This window comes from Lissotriton helveticus, chromosome 6 (assembly GCF_964261635.1).
Source record: "Lissotriton helveticus chromosome 6, aLisHel1.1, whole genome shotgun sequence".
Lineage (NCBI taxonomy): Eukaryota > Metazoa > Chordata > Amphibia > Caudata > Salamandridae > Lissotriton > Lissotriton helveticus.
The window spans coordinates 237,319,605-237,344,227 of record NC_136067.1 but is presented as its reverse complement, the minus strand read 5'-3'; the positions used below and the strand labels follow the sequence as shown (position 1 = coordinate 237,344,227).

The following is a 24,623-nucleotide window of genomic DNA, read 5'->3' as shown; positions in this document are numbered from 1 at the left end:
CACTCCTGGTGCACTCTACTAGGGACTGATAGTAAACCAAAATAAGCCAAACATGGAAGTAAATCAATACAGCAATTTCACATAGGGAGCACTTGCACTATGACACTGATCAGCAGTGGCACAGTGCCCAAAGCATATACCAGCAAAAAACATCGTAAACAGAGGAGGCAAACAGAAAAAATGGAGGAGAGACTCATGCCAATGATGCCAGGTCTAACAGGGCGCTGTTGGATTGACTCGATCACCATGAATTTCAGTTGCGAAACTTGATGATTCATCTCTTTCCAATGACTCGCCACAGATGATTTTAAATTGTTGAGTCTAATGTTGCTCTTGTGCTCCGTAATGCGGACTTTCAGTTTGCGTTCAGTTTGACCGATGTATATTTTACCACATGGGCACTTAATTAGGTAAACACAATTAGCAGTATCACACGTGCTCGAATGTTGCAATTCAATTGGAAAACCTTTGGTCGGATGCATCAATGTTTTACCGCAAATGACATTATTGCAGTGGGTGCAATTAAAGCATTTAGACATACCTTTCCATGTTGTCTTCTCCTTAACAGGAGTATTGAGAAGTTCTATAAGATTTTTCGATCTTTGGTAAGCGAACGTGATGTGATCATTGTATAAACCTTTAAGGTCAGGTTCAGATTGTATCAGATGCCAATGTTTATTAATTGACCCTTTAATTTTTTTGGAATCCGATGAGTATTTTAATACGAACACTGTTTTCTGTGCAGTCTGTTTGATTTTGGGTGCCAATAGGTCAATTCGCTTGATTTTATCTGCTTTCATTATGGCTTGTTGTAGGACATCGCTAGGATAACCTCTCTGTTTGTACTTAGCAGTTTGCTGTGTGATGGACTTTTTGACTTCCTCTTCATCCGATGTGATTCTCTTGAGTCGTATATATTGAGATGTAGGCAAATGTTTCTTGAGTGGCTCAGGGTGAAAGCTCTGGAATAGAAGACAAGCATTTCTGTCAGTCGGCTTCTGAAACACTTTGGTACTGATCTCATAGTTGCTTATTGTGATTTGCACATCAAGAAAAGATATGGTTTCATTGGAAATAGTATGAGTGAATTTAATCCTTTCATTGAGACTATTCAGCATCATGATATTGTTTTCCAATTTTTCTTTGGATCCCCGCCAAATCACGAAAATGTCATCAATAAACCGTTTGAACATGATCAAACCTTCTATCCATGTTTGATTTTCCAAAATGTGGTCCCTCTCAAATTTTTGCATAAAAATGTTAGCGTATGAGGGGGCCCCCCCAAAACCCATCGATGTTCCGTTGGATTGATTGAAAAATTGTCCGTTCCACTCAAAATAACTGTGATATAATGCAAACTGAATTAATTCCAATGTCAAAATTCTTTGATGTTCCTCAAGGTCACTATGCAATAGTCTCCATTCGAGTGCTTCAATACCTTCTCTATGAGGGATAGAGGTATATAGCGAAACGACGTCGATGGTACACAACCAATACATCTCTCCCTGCGACAAATTTACATTGTCTAGCATGTTAAAAAAGGCTGTCGTGTCCTTAATATATGTCTCGCTTTTTTGGACGAGAGGTTGCAAAAACTTATCTACAAATTTTCCTACTGGTTCCGAGATAGATCCACAGGCCGAGACAATGGGTCTAAATGGTGGTCTGATACGGTCCTCATGTATCTTAGGCAACATGTATAGTTGCGGTCTTCTTGGGTATTTTAAATGAAAGAAAGCGTGTGTTTTCTGGCTGATCCATTTCATTGTGAGAGCATGATCCAAAATCTGATATAACACCTTTTGATATTCTTGTGTGGGATCTGAGTTTAATGGTAGATAAATATCTTGATTTTGAACATGATAATTGACACTCGAATTGTAGAACTCCGTATCCATTATTATCAGGGCCCCGCCCTTGTCTGCTTTCTGAAAGGTCAAGCTTTTGTCTTGGCTTAAGTTCTTCAGTGTATTCCATTCTTTAGAATTCAAGTTGTTTCTCTTGGGTTTGCTGAAGGGAATTTTTTAGATATCTGACATTACAGATCTTTCAAATGCCTCTAGGGTCTTGTGCGTAGTGGGTGCACAAAATGTACTCGGTGGTTTGAAATCTTGATCCCATGTTGAGATGACAGACGTTTGACTAATGTCCTTAAATAAATATCTTAATTTCAAGTTTCTAAAAAACTTAAAAAGAGCAATTTCAGTCTCACCAGCATTAGATCTGTACGTTGGAACGAATGTGGTACCTTTGTTCAATACTGCCAACTGCATATCCGTCATACAAGGACGCTGATGCTGAATAGTCTCAATATAAGGATTAAATTCACTCATACTATTTCCAATGAAACCATATCTTTTCTTGATGTGCAAATCACAATAAGCAACTATGAGATCAGTAGCAAAGTGTTTCAGAAGCCGACTGACAGAAATGCTTGTCTTCTATTCCAGAGCTTTCACCCTGAGCCACTCAAGAAACATTTGCCTACATCTCAATATATACGACTCAAGAGAATCACATCTGATGAAGAGGAAGTCAAAAAGTCCATCACACAGCAAACTGCTAAGTACAAACAGAGAGGTTATCCTAGCGATGTCCTACAACAAGCCATAATGAAAGCAGATAAAATCAAGCAAATTGACCTATTGGCACCCAAAATCAAACAGACTGCACAGAAAACTGTGCGTATTAAAATACTCAACGGATTCCAAAAAAATTAAAAGGTCAATTAATAAACATTGGCATCTGATATAATCTGAACCTGACCTTAAAGGTTTATACAATGATCACATCACGTTCGCTTACCAAAGATCGAAAAATCTTAAAGAACTTCTCAATACTCCTGTTAAGGAGAAGACAACATGGAAAGGTATGTCTAAATGCTTTAATTGCACCCACTGCAATAATGTCATTTGCGGTAAAACATTGATGCATCCGACCAAAGGTTTTCCAATTGAATTGCAACATTCGAGCACGTGTGATACTGCTAATTGTGTTTACCTGATTAAGTGCCCATGTGGTAAAATATACATCGGTCAAACTGAACGCAAACTGAAAGTCCGCATTACGGAGCACAAGAGCAACATTAGACTCAACAATTTAAAATCATCTGTGGCGAGTCATTGGAAAGAGATGAATCATCAAGTTTCGCAACTGAAATTCATGGTGATCGAGTCAATCCAACAGCGCCCTGACATGGATCCTGTAAAACAGAGACTGAGAGCAGAGTTCTATTGGATCAAAAAACTTAACTCCACCCAGCCTGTGGGTTTGAATGATCGTATTGAACATACGTGGGTTTTATAATACACTGATCTACAGTATTGGCTTCAGCAAATTTCTGTTCCCCATTTATGCGGGTAATGTAACTTTTGAAGATGGCAAGTTTTGATTTACAAATTAGCGCACTTTTGGTATCAATGCTCATGCAAATGTTTTATTTGATGTTGGTTTGCAGTCTAACGTATGAGGATTTTCTTCACATTTATCGTTGTTTATTTTCAATTGTAGCGTGATTATGCATTTTGTTATGAAGCCGGAGTACTCATTTCACGTGACCGGAGTGCCGCAACACCATTGGTTGTGGTCGCGATCACGTGACTGAATCCTCACCCTATGAGAACCATCGATGTAACTATGTTGACAAAACTTTGGAATCCACGGAGGCGCGAACGCGTCCAAATGCTCGTAAGTTACTTATATGTGGGTTATCCGTTAGTAATGCAGTTAGGAGGGCAGTGAGCGTAGTTATGATAATGGTTTCACTTACCGTTGGGGTGGATTATGCTCCCGCTTTTTGATATTATAACAATGTGAATTTTCTTTTGGTGATTTGGAAGTTTCTGTCTGAAACAGCACACTTTTTTCCTTTCCGTTTTCTTTCAGTCGCATTGTTGCTAAGAACATTGTACAGTTGTGGATTACTGAGGGTGACTAATTTGGTCCTGTTTGATTTCCATTTGCAGACCCCTGACGAAGGGTCATGGTTTTGTTCGACCCGAAATGCATTGGGTGTCACGATTAAGTGGATGATTGTTACAAATAACATGGCGACATAAGAAGGAGATTATGTTGGCAAGGATGACAATGTAATGTTGCACAAGCAAATTGATTCGAATTATATTGTATGAACTGAATAAATATACATGAACTACTGAGAGAAAACGACGTTTTCGTTGTGAATTTGGCGCCCAGTCTGGAGGCTAGTGTTTCTAACCTCAATATTTGTTACTACACCTTCCCTGTGCCATAATTCCTCCAAAAATGTCATCACATCAAAGGATGTAACATAATCAGTAAACTTTACCTATGGCCACCTGGAATAATAATCAATGGCCACCATGGCAAATTTGGGACACTAACTCAATATCCAGAATGGACTTGAGATATCCAAATTCAGCTTTCTCCAGAGTGAATCAATTTTTATCTACTTCCACTGGGAATAACCTACCATCTTTTGCTATTTGTCACACCACAAGCACGATAGAAAATCTCTTACCGCCCCTTTCAATTCCTTTGTATAATCTGGGCCAACAGTACTCAGTCCCTTACCCTACGCTTAGTAGCACTCATGCCAGCATGACCTTCATGAGCTAAACTCACTATGCGACTCCTCAGTCCTTCATGTGCAACCAACAGGTCACCTGTAAAAACCACCTTGTTCACAACGGACAACTCTGTGTCAATATTCCTGAATGACTCAGCCATATCAGATGCTTTCCCCTTAGCTGGCCATCCCATGGCCAAATACTGCTTCACCTCCTGTAAGGAGGTATGCTCTCTAACTGCCTTTACCCATTCCAAATGTGATATCAGACCCTCAGTGACTGCATCCACACTAGCCACCAGCCACTGCTCCTCCACTTCAACCCTCTCATCCTCAGTTCCTGCTGGTAACCTGGACAAGCAGTTGGCAATTACGTTCTTTCCTCACACATGCTGCATCCTGAAAATGTATTCCATTAACCTCAAAACCCATTTTGTAATTCTAGAGCAAACCTTTCCAACACATTTCTTAGCAAACACCTCCACCAAAGGTCGATGGTCATTGCGGATCACAAAGTCAGTACCCCACACAAACTTTCAGAAATGAAACACACCCCACCAACACACCAAACCTTCTCTTTCAGTGTTGGACTATGACAACTCAGCATCTCTCAATGACATTGAGGCATAGGCTATAGTAATTTCCCTTCCATCATTTTGTTGGAGCAATACCACACCCAACCCTACACTACTCGCATCAGTACATAATATGCATTAATTTCTGGTGTCAAAAGGCTTACATTTACAGGTATCAGGCATGCATGGGGTCTCCTCCCCAGGGACCCCTCATCCCCAGTACAGTGTCAGCCAGGCGAGGAGCCAGTAGAGCAGTGAGGGTGTGGGCTATCCAACATGAAAAAAAGGCTTGTGGTGTCCCAGGTAGGGCTTTGGACACCTCTTTTAAAAAAGAAGAGAAGAAAATCAAGATGCTCAGCGCATGCTCATGAATAAAGTGGCTGGAGCTGCTCATTTATTATTCCTGGCTCACCCTTTTGGAGAGCCCTATAATGCCCTGCAGGTGGCTATTTTGCATATTTCTTTGGCCTGTGGTGCCTCAGGCGGGGCAAGGGGACCACTACCATGGTTGAAGAAGTGCTTGGGGGCTGCAGGATTGCAGCAACCCCCTCTGAGCCATTTTTGGTGTTCCAGAACAGGCTCATCTGCCTGCTTGCCTAACGCGGTGACTGCCTCCCCTTGCCTGCCTCAGGAGAACTCCTGCTCTTGCTTTAGTTGACCTCTCGTTCCACTGACCTGGGGGGTGCACTTGAGCCTTTACAGAACTGCACAGCACACAGCACATCATTCCGTCAGTCAGTGTTGGGGGCGAGAGAGTGCTACTGTTGCTGGCAGAGCGGTATCAGAAAGAGAGGGGCTCTTACACCTGGGAGAGGTGGAAGGTGAGCAGCCCTTCCATCAGGGAGAGCAGAGAGAGCGAGAACTGGTGGAAATCGACCCTTTTCCCACACATCTCACTTGTCTGTGAGTGTTGAGACTAGGTGAGGCCTGAAGATGCTGGTAGGAAAAGAGCCTGACCTACTATCAATACCAGCACTGGTCTGGGCTGCAGCCAGAGGGGGAAGAGAAGACATCAGAGGGCTTGACCCCCGGCCACCATATTTCATACAGCAGTTTTTCTAAGTGAGGCAGTCAGCATAAAAGGGAGGAGGCCACCCTACGGCTGTTGGCTTACTGTTCAACCCCCAGTTTAACTTCTGTACCTAATCACTGATGTTGTCACCTCAGGCAGAGCGTCCTGATGCCCCTCCCTGCATCCTTGGTGGACCCCTTGAAGGAGAGGTGTAGTGGCGCTGTGAAGAACTGCACTGTGACTTAGCTGATAGCTGCAGAACCACAGCGGAAGGGCGGAAGTAGCGTAAGCAGCTGCCCCAGGCGGTGATGCAGCTTGCTGCTTGCCACCCTGGCCACCCGTGCCACTTTGCCTATCATCATGGGACTCCAGCTCCTGCCCAGCAAAACTAGATACAGCAACTACAGTGGCAAGAGGGTTCATTGAGACGACTGAGTAGCTGAGCTATTCAGTCAATTGAGACAAATGAGCCGCAAAGTACCCAAGATCTAGCACCAATCAACAGGCTAACAGATCAATATGAGATCTAGGAGAGAGAGGCAACAGATCTGAACAAAACCAGATTAAAAAAGACTGTAAAGTGGCAAAGAAGGGAAAAGGGAAAAGGAAACAGGCAGAGAAAAGCTGCCCAGCCTTGCCCCTTCACTCAAGCCCAGTGGCTGCTTACACTGCGATGATCTCAGGTCATCAACCAAAGATTTACACAAAGTTCACCTTTTTAAGGGATGCCAGGCAGTGCTTTGCTCAAGCAATGATGGGATAAACTGTGTTCCATCTCGTTTGCAGCCAGAGATAATGCAACAGCAAATTGCAGGTTGTGGAAGGCTCTGGTTGTGGAAGATCGAGGAGAGCAATTATAGAGAGAGAACAAGAGCAGAAGCAACAGGAGTCAGTGATCAGCGGGGCATGCAAAGCCTATAAGGCAAGTGAGCAACACTGCCCCAGAGGTCAACAACGCAACCGCCACTGAGGGGATAGCCAAGGAAGAGGTGGTGGCAATCTGTATAAAAGAGAACTTCTTAAGATAACAGTCCAGATAAGGGACACATGGGGAGTAAGAGAAGTGCACAAAGAAAGAAGAGACACTTGAACTTCAGCAGATATGCAGGTGCAACCTAGCCCATCTACGACAGGGAATGTGACTATAGATGAGAGACCAATGATTGTGGGGAGAGTCCACGTAAGAACCAACAGCCTCAAACATAAGACCTAAGGACGAAACCCAGGGGTAGAAATTAACCCCTCAAAGGGGGCCTGACTTAATCCTTGGACACGGCCCAGATGCAGCACAAATTGGCCTATGGAATTCTCAAGAACCCAGAGAAAGAGCACAACAAGCAGTAACCTCTGAAGGGCTGTAGACAACACCTAAAACGTGTGCTACCCTGTTCTATCTGGAATACAAGAGCAAAGGCCAGGCGGACATACTAAACAGGGGGAACATCTTACAGCTTCTACTGTCAATGAGCGGTTTGGAGAATTTAAGCTCATGCGATCTGGAATCAATAGAATGTGTGGAGCCTAATAATCACATAGGCAATGAGGCAACTAAAGTGATTTGGGGATTGTCTGGTATAGCTAATAGGATTTTGAATGAGTGGGAACAACTGAGCACTTGGGGAATCAAATTGTTGCCCATCTATAAACCAAGGTATTCGCTGCCCCTGCTAACTAGGCATAAGGACCATCTTAAACTCTTTTGTTATGGATAGAGGGGTCCCAGACTGAGAAAATAGATAGTGGCAAATATATAAACAATGAAAAATGAAATAAGAAAAAGTTGACAGAAAGTGCAATGTTTTATTCACAGTGCACTATTAACCTTTTTATGGTTACACAGTAAACATCAGAAAATGAAATCAATAAACTTTTTGTTTTTAGTTGTGTGCCCAAATAGGAAGAAGGAGGGGGAGGGAATTGTGTGGGGTATAGTTAGAGATAAAATAGGTGTGACTCACTTTTACATGAGTTTGTGACATTAAACATACATTGAAATTCATGTATACATTCTTGTCCGATGGTCCCCATCGAAAGGGGCCTCGTATGTTAAGCACAAATCATCAATGGTTACGGGTTGGAAACGAGCGATGCCACGAGACCTCCCTTCAGTTTCAGTAATCTGAATTATCAGATACGGGCTGCCGGAAAATCATAGCGATTTATGTGAAGCCACAGATCTCCGACGAATTACTTTGGTCGCAGCAAGTCACCCTCTGATCCGCATTGCGGCAGGAGGTTTGCCCTTCCCTCACTTGTCCTGATGAAGACCCGCCGTGTAAGGATCAATCTTCCTACAAATCCATGGGTCGAAACGTAGACTGCTATCTACCCCATCAACTCCTTTTCCAGAGTGATTTATACAGCCCTTTAGGAGCTTGATTGTTTAATAAACTGTATCTGATTTGTGCTTAACATACAAGGCCCCTTTCGATGGGGACCATCGGACAAGAATGTATACATGAATTTCAATGTATGTTTAATGTCACAAACTCATGTAAAAGTGAGTCACACCTATTTTATCTCTAACTATACCCCACACAATCCCCTCCCCCTCCTTCTTCCTTTTTGGGCAAACAACTAAAAACAAAAAGTTTATTGATTTCATTTTCTGATGTTTACTGTGTAACCATAAAAAGGTTAATAGTGCACTGTGAATAAAACATTGCACTTTCTGTCAACTTTTTCTTATTTCATTTTTCATTGTTTATATATTTGACACTATCTATTTTCTCAGTCTGGGACCCCTCTGTCCATAACAAAATACTTACCCAGGTCCCTTTGACTATATGGGTCTAACCCTGTTGTCCATAATATAATACATCTTAAACTCTGGCATGACCATGCCATGGTGCTGTCATACTCCATGCAAAGGGGGGACTGAAGCACAACCAGAGGCACAAGAAGGAAACCGCTCCTCTAGATCCTGGAACATATTCAACAGGAATGCCAGTACTGCAAGACTGGGTTTGGCTAGCTAGGACAATAAACGCCTGAAGCCATAATCCCTAGCAAAGTAAGACTGCTTCATCAAAGGCAAAAACAACCTATGTCTCTGCTCCTGAATATAAAAAGCGTGGGAAATAAGATAACAGAGCTGGAGCTACTGCCATACCTACATATGTTCGATCTTATCCTTTTTCAAGAGACAGGGCTTGATCAACCAACTCACCCACAAGGATTTAAGTTACACCATCTCCAGCTATCAAAAGTGCCCAATTTGGACATTTTAAGGGAAGGCGGGCCATCTATACCTCAACAAAGCGCATATACAGAGTCAATGAGCTATCTACCAAGCTAGCACTGCTTACTGCACTACAAGCTTTAAGAGTAATGATACAAGGTTTATCTAAATACCTACATCTGGTACTAATTAACGTTTATTTGTACCCACGAGGCAAGGCCAAGGGAATCAACCAGATGGGAGAGGAACTAACCATAATACTAATGAAAGAGCAAAAATCCAACTTTATAATATCTGGTGATTTTAACATGCACATGTTGGGCACTTAGGTTATTAAGCCACAGGATGGGAATAACTGGGGATGACAAATAAAGCTAGCCAAGAAACTCCTAGGGATCCTTGAACACCTCAATTTCCATGCACTAAACTGCCATATTTTGGGAGATCGATCCCAGCTGCCACTTTCCAAAACACGGCAACCACCACCACAATTGACTACACTTACGAATCACTCCCAATGTTCTGCAAAGTATCAGATTATCCCATAGGAGTAATAGACCACTGCAACCACCTCCCACAAGAGATTACAATGTCCATGCAGTTTACAATACCAATGCAGCCAGTAAACATGTCTAGCACTTTCAACAACATAAGGCTTAAATGCAAACTCTATGACCCCGAAAGGCTGCTGGATTCAGCAAAGATTCCCCTGCAGGAAAAATAAAATGGAGAAATTGATGCATTAGACGGATGGGGAAGCCTTACAAAGGCAGTACGAGCAGCACATACAGCTGAAAAAGACCCATGAACAGGACCAATGAATAGCAGATCCTCGACATGGGTACCCCTCCATCTCAAAGAAAGGGATAGTAAATCAGCTTAGGAAAGCAATAATTCAAGCAATACAGAGACTCTAATGATGCCAAAATCCAAAGTGAAGTGAGGCAATTAAAAGCAACGCATAAAAGGTTAATCTGGGTACTCAAAAAAAGAATCAAGATAGAGTTTGTGGGCCAGGCTTCTATACGACATCAAGAGCAACAATATTGCACGATTTTAGAACGCGATCAACACACTACAAAATCCAACAGCCTAGGAGATCAGTTCACATCTGACTGAAGAGACCTGCACAACGTTTCTCGATGGTCACTTCAAGAAGGAACCTGGCGGCAATACTGGCCCAAAGGCTAGCAAACACACAATAACCAGGCATCCACCATTGTGCCAACCAAATTTCCAAGAAAATAGCCATGGAAGAAGAGAGGGCATGCCGGCCCTAATGGAATTCCCCAAATCTTGTTCAAACTAGATCGGGACTACTGGGTGGAAGTGCTGAAACCAGTCTTTAAATGAACTCTTCAATCAGAAAAAATTCAAGCCCCATGGTGGGGCTAATAGTTATCTCCCCAATCTACAAAAAGGGCGACAGGAATGAGGCCAAAAACTACAGATTGGTAGCCCTGATAGACAATGATGCTAAATGTTATGTCAGGCTCATCTTGCATGACTTGTCAAACTGGGTAAGATAAAAAGCAGTTATCCCTCTTAACCAAACAGGCTTCCGTAGACACATGGGGACTATCATTAATATTTTAACTCTGCTGATTGATGCCATAACAGCAGCTAAGCAGCTTCTGTATGGCTGCTTTATCAAATATTGCTCAGCTTTCAATCGCTTAAAACATACTAAATGGAATATTCTGCCTCTCCCATTGAAACACTGAGGGGCATATCATCAAGGGATTTATCTCTGTTTTTGTGGCTTTAAAAGCCAAGAAAGCAGAGATAAAATTATCTCCCTATCAGCAACAGGGTGCTAACACGCAAATTCGCATGTTAGCACCCTTTTTCTCTACGCTTCCCCTTGCATCTCTAATGAGATTCAAAGGGGGCGTTCCAGAGAAAAATAATAGGAGAAATGTTGTTAAGCGAAATTTCTCCTATTATCAATGATATCGCTAACCCTGTTAGTGATAAAAAAAGCAGTGCTAACCGCGGTTAGCGCTGCTTTTTTTACACCTGGTATTTTCCTGACTTACCCATGATATCCAATGGAAGGTGGATATCATGGCTAAGTTTGTGAGCCCCTATCATCAAGCTAACACCAAACCTCGAGAGATTATCGTTGATTTTCCAGCGATAATCTCTCATTTGGCACTTAGCGCGAGGATTTTTATCACTTCTGAGATAAGCGTTGCTGATAGCACACTATCTCAGTGATAAAAATCCACGCTACCAGGCGATAATTTTCCTAGCACTAAGTGCGCTTAGCGATAATTATCGCTGGGGCTTGATGATATGCCCCCTAATTCTCCTACGCTCAAACACATGGATACAAACACATGGGTTAAAGTAAAGTTAGAGGCCGTAGACCACCTGACAAGAAAGATTCGAACCACAATTGGACTGAAACAAGGCTGTGTACTAGTTCCAATCCTGGTCAACATCTTCATGGTACTCCTGTCAACTAGGCTAAACAAATGTAATTCCCATGCCCCACAGATGGGGTGAGGGTCTTGTCCTATCAAACCTACTATAACATGACAATCTCGTAATCACCAGTCGAACACCAATTGGCCTCCATCGCTTACCAGACACAACACAAAGCTACTCAGATGAAAATGGCTTGAGCATAAATCTGGGCAAATCCAAAGTCATGCATTTGAATCAATTGAGGGCTAAAGGAGACTACTGCTGACACTTGGCTCTCAACAACAGTTGGTAGCCATCCATGAATACACATATCTGGGAGTTATTATAGATAGTAAAGGAACCTTCACTGCCCAAAAGGAAGCAATATGGAGGATAGGCACAGCAACAGCAGTGGCACTGAGGAACCTTAAGAACAAGATTGCTAGCAGAATCTTCTCTTATCTACTTGGAAGACTCCATAGATCAGCTTGGCCTATTGAGGGAGAACACTGCTGAGGCCACTTTTCAACCTTAAAAGAATACAGACATGCAGGCAGGCAGGCAGTAATAGTGTGCTTTTCGGGTGAGGATATACAATTAAGCTGCCACCAGGTAAGGTTTCTGAGCATAGCCGAACAAATTCTAAATAGCAGAGATGTAGCTGAAGGACTCAGTGATCACCCAGTAGGAACTGTGGATGTTACCTAAAAATAAACAGTTACACCCCAGCAGCACTCAAATAAGTGTTGGTCCCAAATCTTAAGAGTGCAATAATGATCTTACATCAAATACAATGTAATTTACAACTTTTGTGTGGCCCTATTTGCACATGAGCTGCTTAATTTGCACAGATACAATGTAACATAATTTTAACAGTTGCGAATTTGCATATCATTGTGCAATTTGCACTTTCTTGCCAAACTCAATCAATAAGAGGCCAAGAGATTAGCCCACCTAGCCGGTTTGTGACACAGCTGTTTTATCCTTCTTTATCTTAAAACTTAGGTTGGGGTCCAAAATTTTGCTTATGGGAGAAGTGAATGGCTGTCTTCACATACTGTCAGCTGACACATACAATTTTTAATTTTTATTAGCATATAATGCATGTTGGGAAACACGCTTTAATGAATCGCTGTCTATTTAGCAATTCTTAATCTTGTTTTATTCACTTTTTTATATATGTTGTTGCAACTGTTTTAATTTATCATGCAAAGAAACGTACTTATTTACCCTCTGATCCCCCTTTGATTAACTCTTAACAAGTTAATCCTATGTCTCCCAGGTCCCATGATCCAAGAGCGCTGTTATTTTCCAAGCAAGGAGCTGTGTTATGGCTCCAGGGGGTATTTTATTTGTGCATTGATCTGTTTTTAACGTAAATTGCACTTTACTTGCTGCTTCTGATCTCTTCCGATCGGCGTTTGACGGTACCGCCATCTTGGTTAATGTACTACTTGGTAGCCGCATTTTACTAAAAAATGAGCGCGCGAACGCACAGCGGACGCACGTTGCAGAGCACCGCTGGTGTGCAAAAGGCAAGGCTGTCTGCATCCGTCCACGGCAGGAATGCGCCGAGCGCCAAAACCCTGCTCAAAATCCCATTATAGCCTACTCAAAAGAGACACTGTTGAACATGGGAGCTAGAAGTAAGCAAAAGGAATGTAAGCCATTTCATTTTTATAAGGATTTTACTGTACAAGACTGTTCCATTTGTAAGTTTGCTAACGATACGAATCATGTCAGTATTCTTAACAACAACACTAGGTCTACTAACCCGCCTGTTGCTCGCATGTACGAGTTAAGGAGACCGCTTTAACATGTGTCCTACTTAATACCAGGCCACACTCCAAACATAAATATGAACTTGCTGATTTCTTTGAGCAACATAACGCGGACATAATGTTCCTTACGTTGACCTGGACTAACAGTTCCTCCGAGCCGGACTTTAACACAGCTATACCAAAGGGCTATGATATGTTTAGAATTGATAGAGAAGGACAACAGGGTGGGGTACTGCTATTGTTCATCGCACCAACATTAAGACATCATTTGCTGTCATCCCTCGACTGGTGGAAGAAGCTATTCCGTTTACCCTTAAATGCAATAACATGGTAGCTTTCAATGGGATTCTAATCTATTGACCAACTGGCCTCAGGAATCCTTTTCTTTCCTCCATACAGACCGTCATGGAATCGTGTATGGAATATCCCAATTTCTCCCTATTGGGGATTTTAATTTCCACCTAGAATCTACGGAATGTAGAGATATCATCAAATTGATCGATGGTCTGAAGAGCTTTGACTTACATCAGATCATTACAGAGCCAACTCACATAGGTAATCATACTCTTGATGGCATTTTTACCAATCATGCCCAGATAAAATTCAACAGAGCCCTACCTATGACTTGGACAGATCACAGCGCAGTTTTCTTTGAGTTATCACTTCTTGGACAGCCCCTTAACAAAATCAAACAACAATAGAAGGGTTACAGCACGATCCTGGAGGGAAATAAGCACTCCAGATCTTGAATTCGCCTTAGGTGCCCATAATCCCTGTCTAAATACAGACCCTGATTCTGCAGCCCTAAACTTTGACGGCTGGATTGATTCTGCTGTCGCTAAATTACCCCAGAGAGGCATATTCATAAGCACAGAGAGCAACCATCAGCCCCATGGTATACAACCGAGCTTAAAGACTTAAAGAAAAAATCTAGGGTTCAGGAACAAGGATGAAGCAAAGGTTACTCTGCATCAGAAAAAATACCTCTATAAAAAGGCGATTGAAAAGTATAAAGAGGCAGTATTCTAAGCAAAATCACTCTTTTTTACTGAGAAATTTTGTTATGCTAAAAATTCAGTTAGAGAACTTTTCAAAACCGTATCTTCCTTAACTGAATTTGGCAAATACAAACAATTCAGCCCTAACACCGAATTTTGTAACAAATTAGCTGAGTTCTTCCACAACAAAGTAAATAAGGTTTATGAGGAGTTTGCTAGTTGCCAAGTGGGGGACAACCACGATATGTCAAACAAAGGCGAGCTACTGTTCAAGCCCGCTTACATAAGTTTAATCACATAAAATCAGAACGAGTTGAGAGTCTCATACTGGCAACAAAATTGGGATCTCCACTGGACCCCTATCCAGCCATGTTTCTTCATACGCAGACCATTTAGCACCCCTCCTTAACAATATTCTGGATGCTGGATGTTTCCCTAACATCTGGAAAAACTCCTTAGTTAGGCACATACTGAAAAAACCTTCACATGATCCGATGGAGGTTAGCAATTCCCGATCTAGCTCCTGTTTGCAATTTCCTTCACAAATTCTGGAAAAGGCTCTTAATGAAGCGCTGCTTCTTTTTTAGAGTCTAATAATAAACTAGACCCTGTGCAACATGGATTTCGGCCCCTACATAGCACTGAGTCTGCATTGATTGCTTCCACCGAGGACATTACGGTCCAATTGGACAGCGGAGGGAAGGCTATACTGATTTTGCTTGACCTCTCTGCTGCGTTCAATACGGTTAATCATCAAATACTCATCCATTGCCTGTCAGAAATAGGAATCGCAGGCAAAGCTTCTAACATACTCCGATCCTACCTATAGATAGAGAACAGACTATAGTGATGGGCGAACATAATTCCCAACCCTTTGCTCTGCCTTGCAGGGTGCCTCAGGGATCGCCGTTATCCCTAACTTTGTTCAAAGTCTATGTTACCCCATTTGCAAAACTCATTCGATCTTATGGCTTTACTGCCATCTGCTATGCAGATGACACTCAAATAGTTGTAACTCTATCCTCTAAGCCTGAGGTCATGGCAGTTAAATGTAATGATTGTATGGTTGATATCATTAGGTGGATGCGGGATAACTGCTTGAAGTTGAACACCGGCAAAACCAAAATGGTTTTGTTTGGCAAGTATACTTCCTTTTGGAACTTATCTTGGTGGCCATAAGCAGCGGGGTCTTGCCCATCCCAAATAAATAAGGTAAAGAATATTTGTGTCATTTTAGATGACAATTTAGCATTATCTGATCAGGTCAATGGTATTAAATCATCATGTTCCTTTACACTGAAGATCCTACGAAAATGTTTACCTTTCATTCCCATGAAATTTAGGAATACAGTCATCGTTGCTTTGGTGTTATCAAAAATTGACTATTGCAATGCCCTCTATTTAGGGGCAAACAAGAGGACTGTTAGCAAACTGTAATCGTTACAAAATGCAGCAGCATGATTACTACTTATAATTCCCAAATTCTGTTCTGTATCCCAAAGTATTCAAGAACTGCACTGGCTTCCGGTTCAGGCAAGGATTCCATTCAAGTCAATGTGTATTGTGCCCAAGACACTTCATGATGCTGGACCTGCCTACTTTATTAAGCGCATCATATGGCATATTCCACAACACAATCTCGGGTCGTCGACGGTCTCTCTACTGGTTGTTCCCAGTGTGAAGACTGTAAAATGGGGTGGCAGAAGCTTTTTTCATCTGGGCCCCAAACTGTGGAACTCACTACCAATTAGTCTGAAAAGTCATACCAATAGACAATTGTTTAGAAAATCGCTAAAAATATGGCTTTTCGCATCGAACCCATATCCTTACCAAATTTCCCTCCGGCTTAGCTTAAATTACAGCCAGACGCCTAGGCATACATCCAGTTTATAAAACTTTCCTTTCATCTCATCTGGGGAGATTTTTTTTTATTTTCAAGCACTTCCTAGGCTGGAGTTTTGGCTTTACACCTTGGAGTGCAGGGACTTCTGGTGGCTGGTTCTGTAGCTGCATTCTACGAGGCCTAAAGTGTTGCAAGAAAAACTCACATGGCATGTTGATTTTAATGCTTTACTGACAGCATACTGCTGACAGTGGTTTTTGATAAACACTGCTGTGCTGTATTGACAATAGTGATTACATTTAAACACAATTACTGATTTCAATGATATCATGGTGATTTTAGAACTTGTGGTTATTGGTCTTTTAATTTAGTGACCCCTTGACAAAGACAATAAACATGCCTTATATTTTGATTTGATGACCCCTTGAAAAAGACAATTGACTTGTCTCATATGTTAATGTGGCGACCCCTTTACAAAGCCAACACTCCTGCTTTACTTAAAGTAAAACCCCCTTATATTTTGTGTTTTGCTATCTGGTGTAGGAGGAGGGAAGTTATTTTGATTTATTTGGGGGTGTTCCTGACCCAGTAGGGAACAGATATGATTTCTGAATGTCAGCAAAGGGAATTCTGTTTACTGGATGCATATATTTTTGGAGATTAATGCATAGTCTTCAGTGGTGTGTGTAATAAATGTACTTTTCACTTTTTCAAAGAAAATAATTGAACAATTATGTATTCGGTATTATTATTGTTTGGCAATGAATGGTACCTTTCTTTTTTCAAATAAAAGAACTGGCTGATCAATTATTTATTGAGTTGTATTATTGTGTGTGTCAATGAATAGTGATGACAAGTCAATACCACCTCCACTGAGTAGACCTTGGACTGCTCTGCTTTGCTACCCTCAAAGAGTCAAGTGCTACAATGGGGTGCTTGGTTCCCAGTGAGGAGGCAATTATGGGCCTGTTGTTGCTTGTGAAGTCCTCAAATTCTGCACAACTAGTTACCCAATTTCTTACAGAGAGGAGATGGAGAAAGCAATCAAAATCTCTTTGAAAAGCAGGAAACACAGGCAGCCAATTAAGTACCAGTCCAAAACCTATGATAAAAGCTAGAAACCTAATAAATGCTTAAGACACAAAAGATATAGGCCATCATCTAAGAGATCCTGTTTTCTGCCCAGTCATTCAGAAGATGGTTCCAAAACCTGCCAGAATTCATGGGAATTCACCTTGAAAGTGTGAAAGCGGGAAGATGTGTAATGCGACTCCCTTTGTTTGAATAGCCAAATCAAGAAACATCGCCTGTGGATTGAAGAAACCCAGCTGCCGATAACAAAAGTGAGGTTTATGGATATTGAATTGCGGTGTGATCTAACCTGCAAAGAAAGAAAGAAAAAATATGATGGAATAATACACGCAGGGAGAGATAGAATCTAGGAAGTACTTGTTTGAATTGCCCAAAAAGTCCTGAAGAGGCCTGAAACAAAAGAGAGGCTGAAACGCGTGGACTGCTTGTTTACGGCATCAGCATAAGATAATTAATATAAAGTATATGAAATTACAGGAAAGGAGCTGGATACAAATGGAGGGAGAAAAGATTAGACATTCCTAAGCTCCATTATTCTTTGTGTTGGTGACCTATGTACAGGGAATGTATTGACATAATGATAGGTTAACATCCCTTACTTGAATTGAGTGTGGGCATTTGAACCATAAGTAAGGTTCTTTACTTTATGTTTGAATTTTTTTTGTGTTTGTAAGTTGTGGATTTGTAATTTGTGGATTTGTATAAATATTGTATATATGTGTGTATATATATTTGTTAAAGGTTTGTATATATATATATATATATATATATATATATATATATATATATATGTGTTTTCAAAAATAAGAGAAAAAAGATAAAGATAAATATAACATAAAGAAATGTACATTTGGAATTTGTTTGAGTCATTAAATTAATGAACATGCATGTATAGGAATGAAGTTTATTTAAAATATAAGATTGATTTAATCCAGAAGATAACATATTGTGTTAAGGAAAGATAATTAATGGTATCTGTCCTATAATTAATATATACAAAAAACTGCACCGTGGGCATCGCTGTTCTCACTTTTGACTTTTTAGAATTCATGGGATAATCAACTTTCCTGACTATGCCAGATTAGAATGTTCTTTAGAGGTGGTTGGCGAAAAATTGTCTTTATTCCACAAGAAAAGGCAGGAGGAGGTCAAAAACAGTTGAGGAAGTCACGTGGTTTTTCAGGACCATGTTTAGAGTTGCTGAGGCATCCCCAGGAAAATAGTTTTTTACTTCTCTTCCAAACAACCCAGAGAAGAGACAGAGTCTGCATCTGAATGTGTTAATCCTAATGCAGAAGAATGCAATAGAATTTGTTCCAGAGTTGAAACAAGGAAAGAGATAATGTTCACTCGGTTTCTTGCTGAAAAAATTGTCTGGACAGTACTGTCTCATATGTTCCAAAAAACAATTGCTATTTTCCTCAAGAGATGCTCGGAGGTATCCGTATCTGCTGATTGGTTAACAGTCCTGAGGGTACCTAATCATGAATCTACAGATGGTAGTGTAGTATTGATATTAAGGTAAGTTGAATATCTTATAAACAATGAGAAGTTAATTCTGGAGCCATACCAGAGCCTAGAGCATAGATGCTTGGTTGTGTTCTGGTGTGGGGCTAGTTTGTCTTCCTCATGAGAAGAAGTTCAAGTGAATTCAAAGACTGTCAGCTCTCCTACGTCAGGTCTTTTCCTCAGCAAAACTATTTCTGCATGTTCAGGGATATACGGGAGTACGGCAGTAGGCTTGCAAATATAATTAGCCTTTTTCAACACGTATAGGCGCTTGTGGTTACTTGGGCAGATCTACATCTGCAGGGCATTGGTTCAACACACTGTGCAATATTGGGCACTGCCTTGAAATAATTCTACATTCTGAATCTGGTCTCAGAGGACATAAAGCATCAGATGAGTTGGTGAATAAACTCTTTCAATCTGTACAGGGCTGTTCCTCTGTCATATCAACCACAACTATATTAACCAGAGAGGCCAGCTAGTAGGATTGGGAGTGGTTTTGGGATTGTACACAGCCTAGAGTCATTTTGAGGATTGCAGTGACATGGACAAAATAATCCTTTTTTTTAAACATTATAATTAAATTTGGCCTATCGGTCAGAATTGCAGTTTGTTACAAAAAAGCTGAATGCAAGAAAAGTATCATAAACTGTTTGGTATATTATGATTTTATGTTTGTTGAATAAATATTTAGCATGATTGTCTGATGTGTGCATCTTCTTTATGATGGTGTTGCTTTGATGTTATTGCAATAAGTGAGGATGGCACTAATGTATCACTCTGCCAGTTGTCACTCGTCACTCTTCTTTAGCATGTACTATGCATGTCTGTAATTTTTATATATGTGTCAATAAACCTCATAGAGATGAATACAAATTCTTGAGTGAAAGTATTAGAATCAAATGTGGTACCTAATGTATTTCATTGTTAATTTAGTAGTAATTGTGTTTTACCTCATTTAAGCATTACAAAGGCTTCACTGATCAAATGTAGGCATTCTAAAAATAGTGAGCTGTGTTCAGTCCAAATTAGCACAAGTCATTGTATGGTTGGAGTGGGGAGTGAGGACAAATATCTGGGTAGCCACTTGTGCTATCTCAGTCCCTAGGTCATTCAGGAACCCATCTTTATAATAGATAAAGATTTGAGAGTTAATGGAGTCAGACTATCCATCTGTTCATGAATTATTTTATGTTTACTGTGGTTGCATTCTGCATATCAATTATTATACGATGTGTTGTACTTGGCTTAATTTGTCTTTTTTTGGAGATTTTGCTCAAGGATAAGAGGCTGCTCCATTACTTGCACAGTTCCTTAGCTATACATTATTTATATATATTTAATATGCCATCTTGTGGGTCACTATTATATACATTTGTTGTAAAATGTTGAGAATACATTCTGATCAATTTATATTTGATTTTAACAAGGTGGTGAACTCTCCCCTAATTTCTTTTCTCCTAAATTTACAGCTAACAAGATCCAGCTTACAATCTTGGAAACATTTACAGCGGATCTAAATAATAAAACATCAAAAAAGTACATCTCTTATAAAACCAAGTTTGAGACGGAAGTATGTTTTCTTTGTTTATTTTCATTTTTAAATCTAAACCTGAGTTATTTTCCTTTGTCTATATACTGGAATATTATTGTTCTAATTGTCTTTTTGCGGATAAGAACATTTTGGAGAACAAGCAGTGACAATGCCATTATGTCTTTCTCATGAATGAATGTTTCTTCTCAGTCCTTGATAGGTTTACGCACTCAATAAGTCATCATACATGCACTCTGTCACTCATCTTTCAACTCAAGAACCCATTCATCCACCCACCACTTATTCTTCCATTCACTCACTTGCCCACCCACAACCACAAAAAGATAAACACAGCCTCCACAACATAGTTCAAGGTAAATTAAAAGAATAAAGTAGACAAAAGAAAACACGCTGCAACCATCATGGAGGTTAGATGCATGCAATAACAAATAAAATTGGACATAGCAGCAGGTGGTCTTTAGCCTTACAGAAGACGTTACCTGCATCAACAATCCTTTTTGTTTATCAAATTTGTATTTAAATGACAACAAGCATTGGCACTGAATAGCAGTTGTTACATTGGTGCAACAAGGACATTTTATTTCTCCTCATTTTTTCTCCTTCAATGTGTGCTGAATTTTGCAGCACACATAGAAAGAGCAAATCACCGTTAAAGATTATTTATGTGCAGGAAGTTGCCCCTTCCTGCTCATAAACACGCATCCTTGCAAAACAGACATCCTTGCACTATGACACAAGGCTGTCTGTGTTGGCACTAGGCAGCTTTTTTAGCGCCAGTGCAAGGAAAAACACAGGGGTGCGCCGTATTCTTGTACATAGGGCATTTCCTTGCATTTTAGAAATGATGCAGCGCGTTGCTGCTAAATTGTGTGCAACGCTGCGCCATTTCCTTGTAGCTATCCCTGATGGACTGTCAAGAGTTCTAAATTAGTACACATGGGGAAAAGATAAAGCTACAGGAGAGAAATCAAAACAGCAGGAAGAGGGTACACAGAGACTTGCTAGTGATGTGGAAAAGTAAATTTTGCCATGTTCTGTGTCCCTACGTGTTCCCCATCTTATGTTACATGTGCATGATCAATATGCATATGTATTCCCTCATGATCGATTAAAGACGCAATTCTAGTTGTGTCCAACTCTAGTATGCCAGTTTCCAGTTCTCGTGAAAGCTACGAGTATTAGGCCTATGTAAAGTTATGTTGCCACGTTTCTCAGTGTGCACGTTAATTCAGTAAAAGTCCCCGTTTCTAGGCCTCAAAAGGGCCCGGACGCCAGATTCAGCTCCTGTCTCCTGAACCCTCGCTGAGGAGCGATACAGCCCCCACCTGTATCCCTGACCCTTCACTTACTTCCTGCCTCACAGTGCTCGGCACGGCCTGGCTCTGCCTGCCAGTCTGCCAAGAGTATGTTATGATTCTAGTTATCAGTCCAGCCCTCCTTCTCTGCATTCCTGAGCTACTGAATCGCATCAATAGTTTCAGTCATCGTCTAGCCTTTACGTCTCCATGTAAGAGAAATACTGTATTAATGGTCATTTAATATTCCTCAGCACGCACTACATGTAGAATAATGCATGCACCAGTCTTAGAGTCTGTTAGCCTTTGCCCTGATAACTTTTGGATTCTATCAACGTGTTCTCTAAACATCAGATACTAGATAATGTTTAGGTACATGTCGCCCTGACTCTCCAGACTTTCGTCTCTCCTTCTAGCGCAGAAGTCATAGCCCCCAGCTTCTCCCTAGTAACACGTCATTGCCAGTTTGCGCACACCACTGGGTCAGAGGTCCCGGCTCCTTAGGTAGCCCCCTCCATGTTTCCGCCCCATTTATGACATATTCTGTTACGTTTGCATCACATGTCTATGTTCACGCCTCTTGTTACACCTACTTTCAGTCTTATCTTTCGCGACTGCTACGAACCCCACCCACTGCTACGCCTACTGTACTTACTGCAATGCAATTGTTTTAGTATATATATGTTGTACATTGTTATTAAAATTAGCGCGCTCATCCCAGATCCTGCCCGACAGCTGTCGGGGCCCCCTGCTAAGCCCTGCCATTCTGTTCCCGTGCAGGTTGTCCTGTTCCTGTCCTTTATGCTGTATTAAACCTGCAAACTCCAGCTACCTCGAATCTTGACTCTTATTTATTGAGCTATTTGTTATGATATATCTAGTCAAAAATAGAGGTATTATTTATTTATTTACCACATAATGGCGCCCGAACAGGTACTTGCCCTTTCCCCACGCGCCGGAGAAGCCACGCCAGCCCCCTGATCCTCTGCAGCCGTGACGGAACCATACCGTGCACGTGCAGATATTTCTGCTTCAAGTATCCCTCAGGCCCACGGAGGAGACGGAGGTTGCGGTCCAGCATCCAGACGAGGCGGTGGAGGAACGCGGCGAGTCCCGACCAGAGCCCAAGCCGAGAGTCCAAGGTCCGAGGTATCCGGAGGCCCACCCGTAACTGAAGTCCGAAGTTCATCCGTCCGTCGTCGTAACAGTCCAGTCCAGTCCGAGGCCTTCCGTTCCTGCTGCCCGGTGAGTACCGTTGCTGGGGTAGTATCTAGACAGGGTCAATTTAATTGTCTCTGGTCCGTGGGTTTGGGGTACACAGATCCAACATGAAGTGTCCACTTAGGTGGGTGCGGGTCCTGACGTGTCTCTTTATGAGACCGGTAAGTTTCGTACTGTTTCAGCAGTGCATCTAGTAATTCTAGTCAGTTCTGTTCTCGAGAAAATTCATGTGTTCTGTTCTCAGCATTTCAGGTAGTATCTTGTCCGAACTGTTATTTTAAATGTTATTTCAATGTGTTTTCAATGTCGTAGTATGAAAGTGGTGTTCCTCAAGTAATTATCGTGTTCATTGTGTATTGTATTGTGTCTAGACTCTAGTTCAGCCATGCCTCTGTTCTCGAAATTACGTCAGTTAAAAACTAGAAAAGGTCTGCTCGAGGAAGCAGTTCCTGTCCCGCCTAGGGACAGTCCAGGTCATTTTATGTATCACAAGCATGGCATAAGTGCCATATTGTATCTAGATTTATGGGTCGAGTATACCAAGGAATTAGAAGAAAAGTACAGATGGCCTGTATCAGGCACATGGGATGCCGAGTGCATCATGCGAGTAGAAGAAGTATTATGGAAAAAGAAAGCCAAACAGTCACAGAAAGATGCCATCGAGTTATGGCGCAAAGAATCTCATAAAAGAACAGAAAAAGAAATCAGAAAGTCAGAATTAAGTAGAGAATCCTTAGAAAGAGCCCAAGAAAGGGAATTAATCGAAATAGGTGAACGAGTTAAAACCGAACAGTCAGACAGACAGAGGAATGCCCTTATTAAGGGTATGTACCCTCTTCTTGCCGAGGGCTTGCCAAAAGCAACCCCGGAGGCATCCAGTAATTTTCCACCACCAGTAGTTCCGACCAAGCTACGTCACAAACCGACCGCAGCTGATATTTTTCTCTCGTCCTATTTGGACGACACAGTCCAAGAATATGCAAATCCTGTTCCGCCAGCTCCTGTAGATAATGCAATTCCTGCTCCTCCAGTCACCGGGGCACCTGTTACAGTACCTGTTATGGTACCCCCGGTCCAGCCTACATTACAAGTACCCGCTACATCGGTCACTCTGCCAGCGCGAAGAGTATCAGTCGACGATTCCAGTTTAGGGGCCGCGGGAGGAGGTCCCCCGGGAACCCCCGCCGCCACACAAACGTGTAACGTCAGTCGAGTTACATGAACGTGCGTTACAGCGTACGCCCAAATATCGGTCCATTGCAGAAATCAGGCGAGCTCTTACTGAATGCTGTTATGATCCAGTCCCAGGCGAGGATAGTATGGTTATATATTCCGTACGTATAAGGCAGGTGACCGAGTATTTGGTCACCCTACCGAATATGAAAGAAGATCTAGACAGAATGTATCGTTTTATTCGTACAGGAGACGATCCAGAAAGTATTGGCGAAGCCATGTCTCAAAGGAAAGCCGAGATTCAGCTCATGCTATTAAAGTTTCTGATTAATTGTTTAATAAGAGAACAAGATTCTCCAACTAAAGATCAGACCGAAATGAAAGTTCTGACAAGGTGGAGTGATAATATAGCCGAGGGTAAGCACAGAAC

At 41.5% G+C, this 24,623-nt stretch overlaps 1 protein-coding gene across 1 annotated transcript in view; it reads left to right on the top strand.

Moving 5' to 3' along the window:
• LOC144762471 (adhesion G protein-coupled receptor F5-like) overlaps nt 1–24,623 on the top strand; it is a 937,058-nt gene that overhangs the window by 340,269 nt on the left and 572,166 nt on the right. The window contains exon 9 of the mRNA XM_078647684.1: nt 20,430–20,522. Coding sequence (XP_078503810.1) covers nt 20,430–20,522 — 93 coding nt within the window. The remainder of the gene's footprint in view (nt 1–20,429; nt 20,523–24,623) is intronic.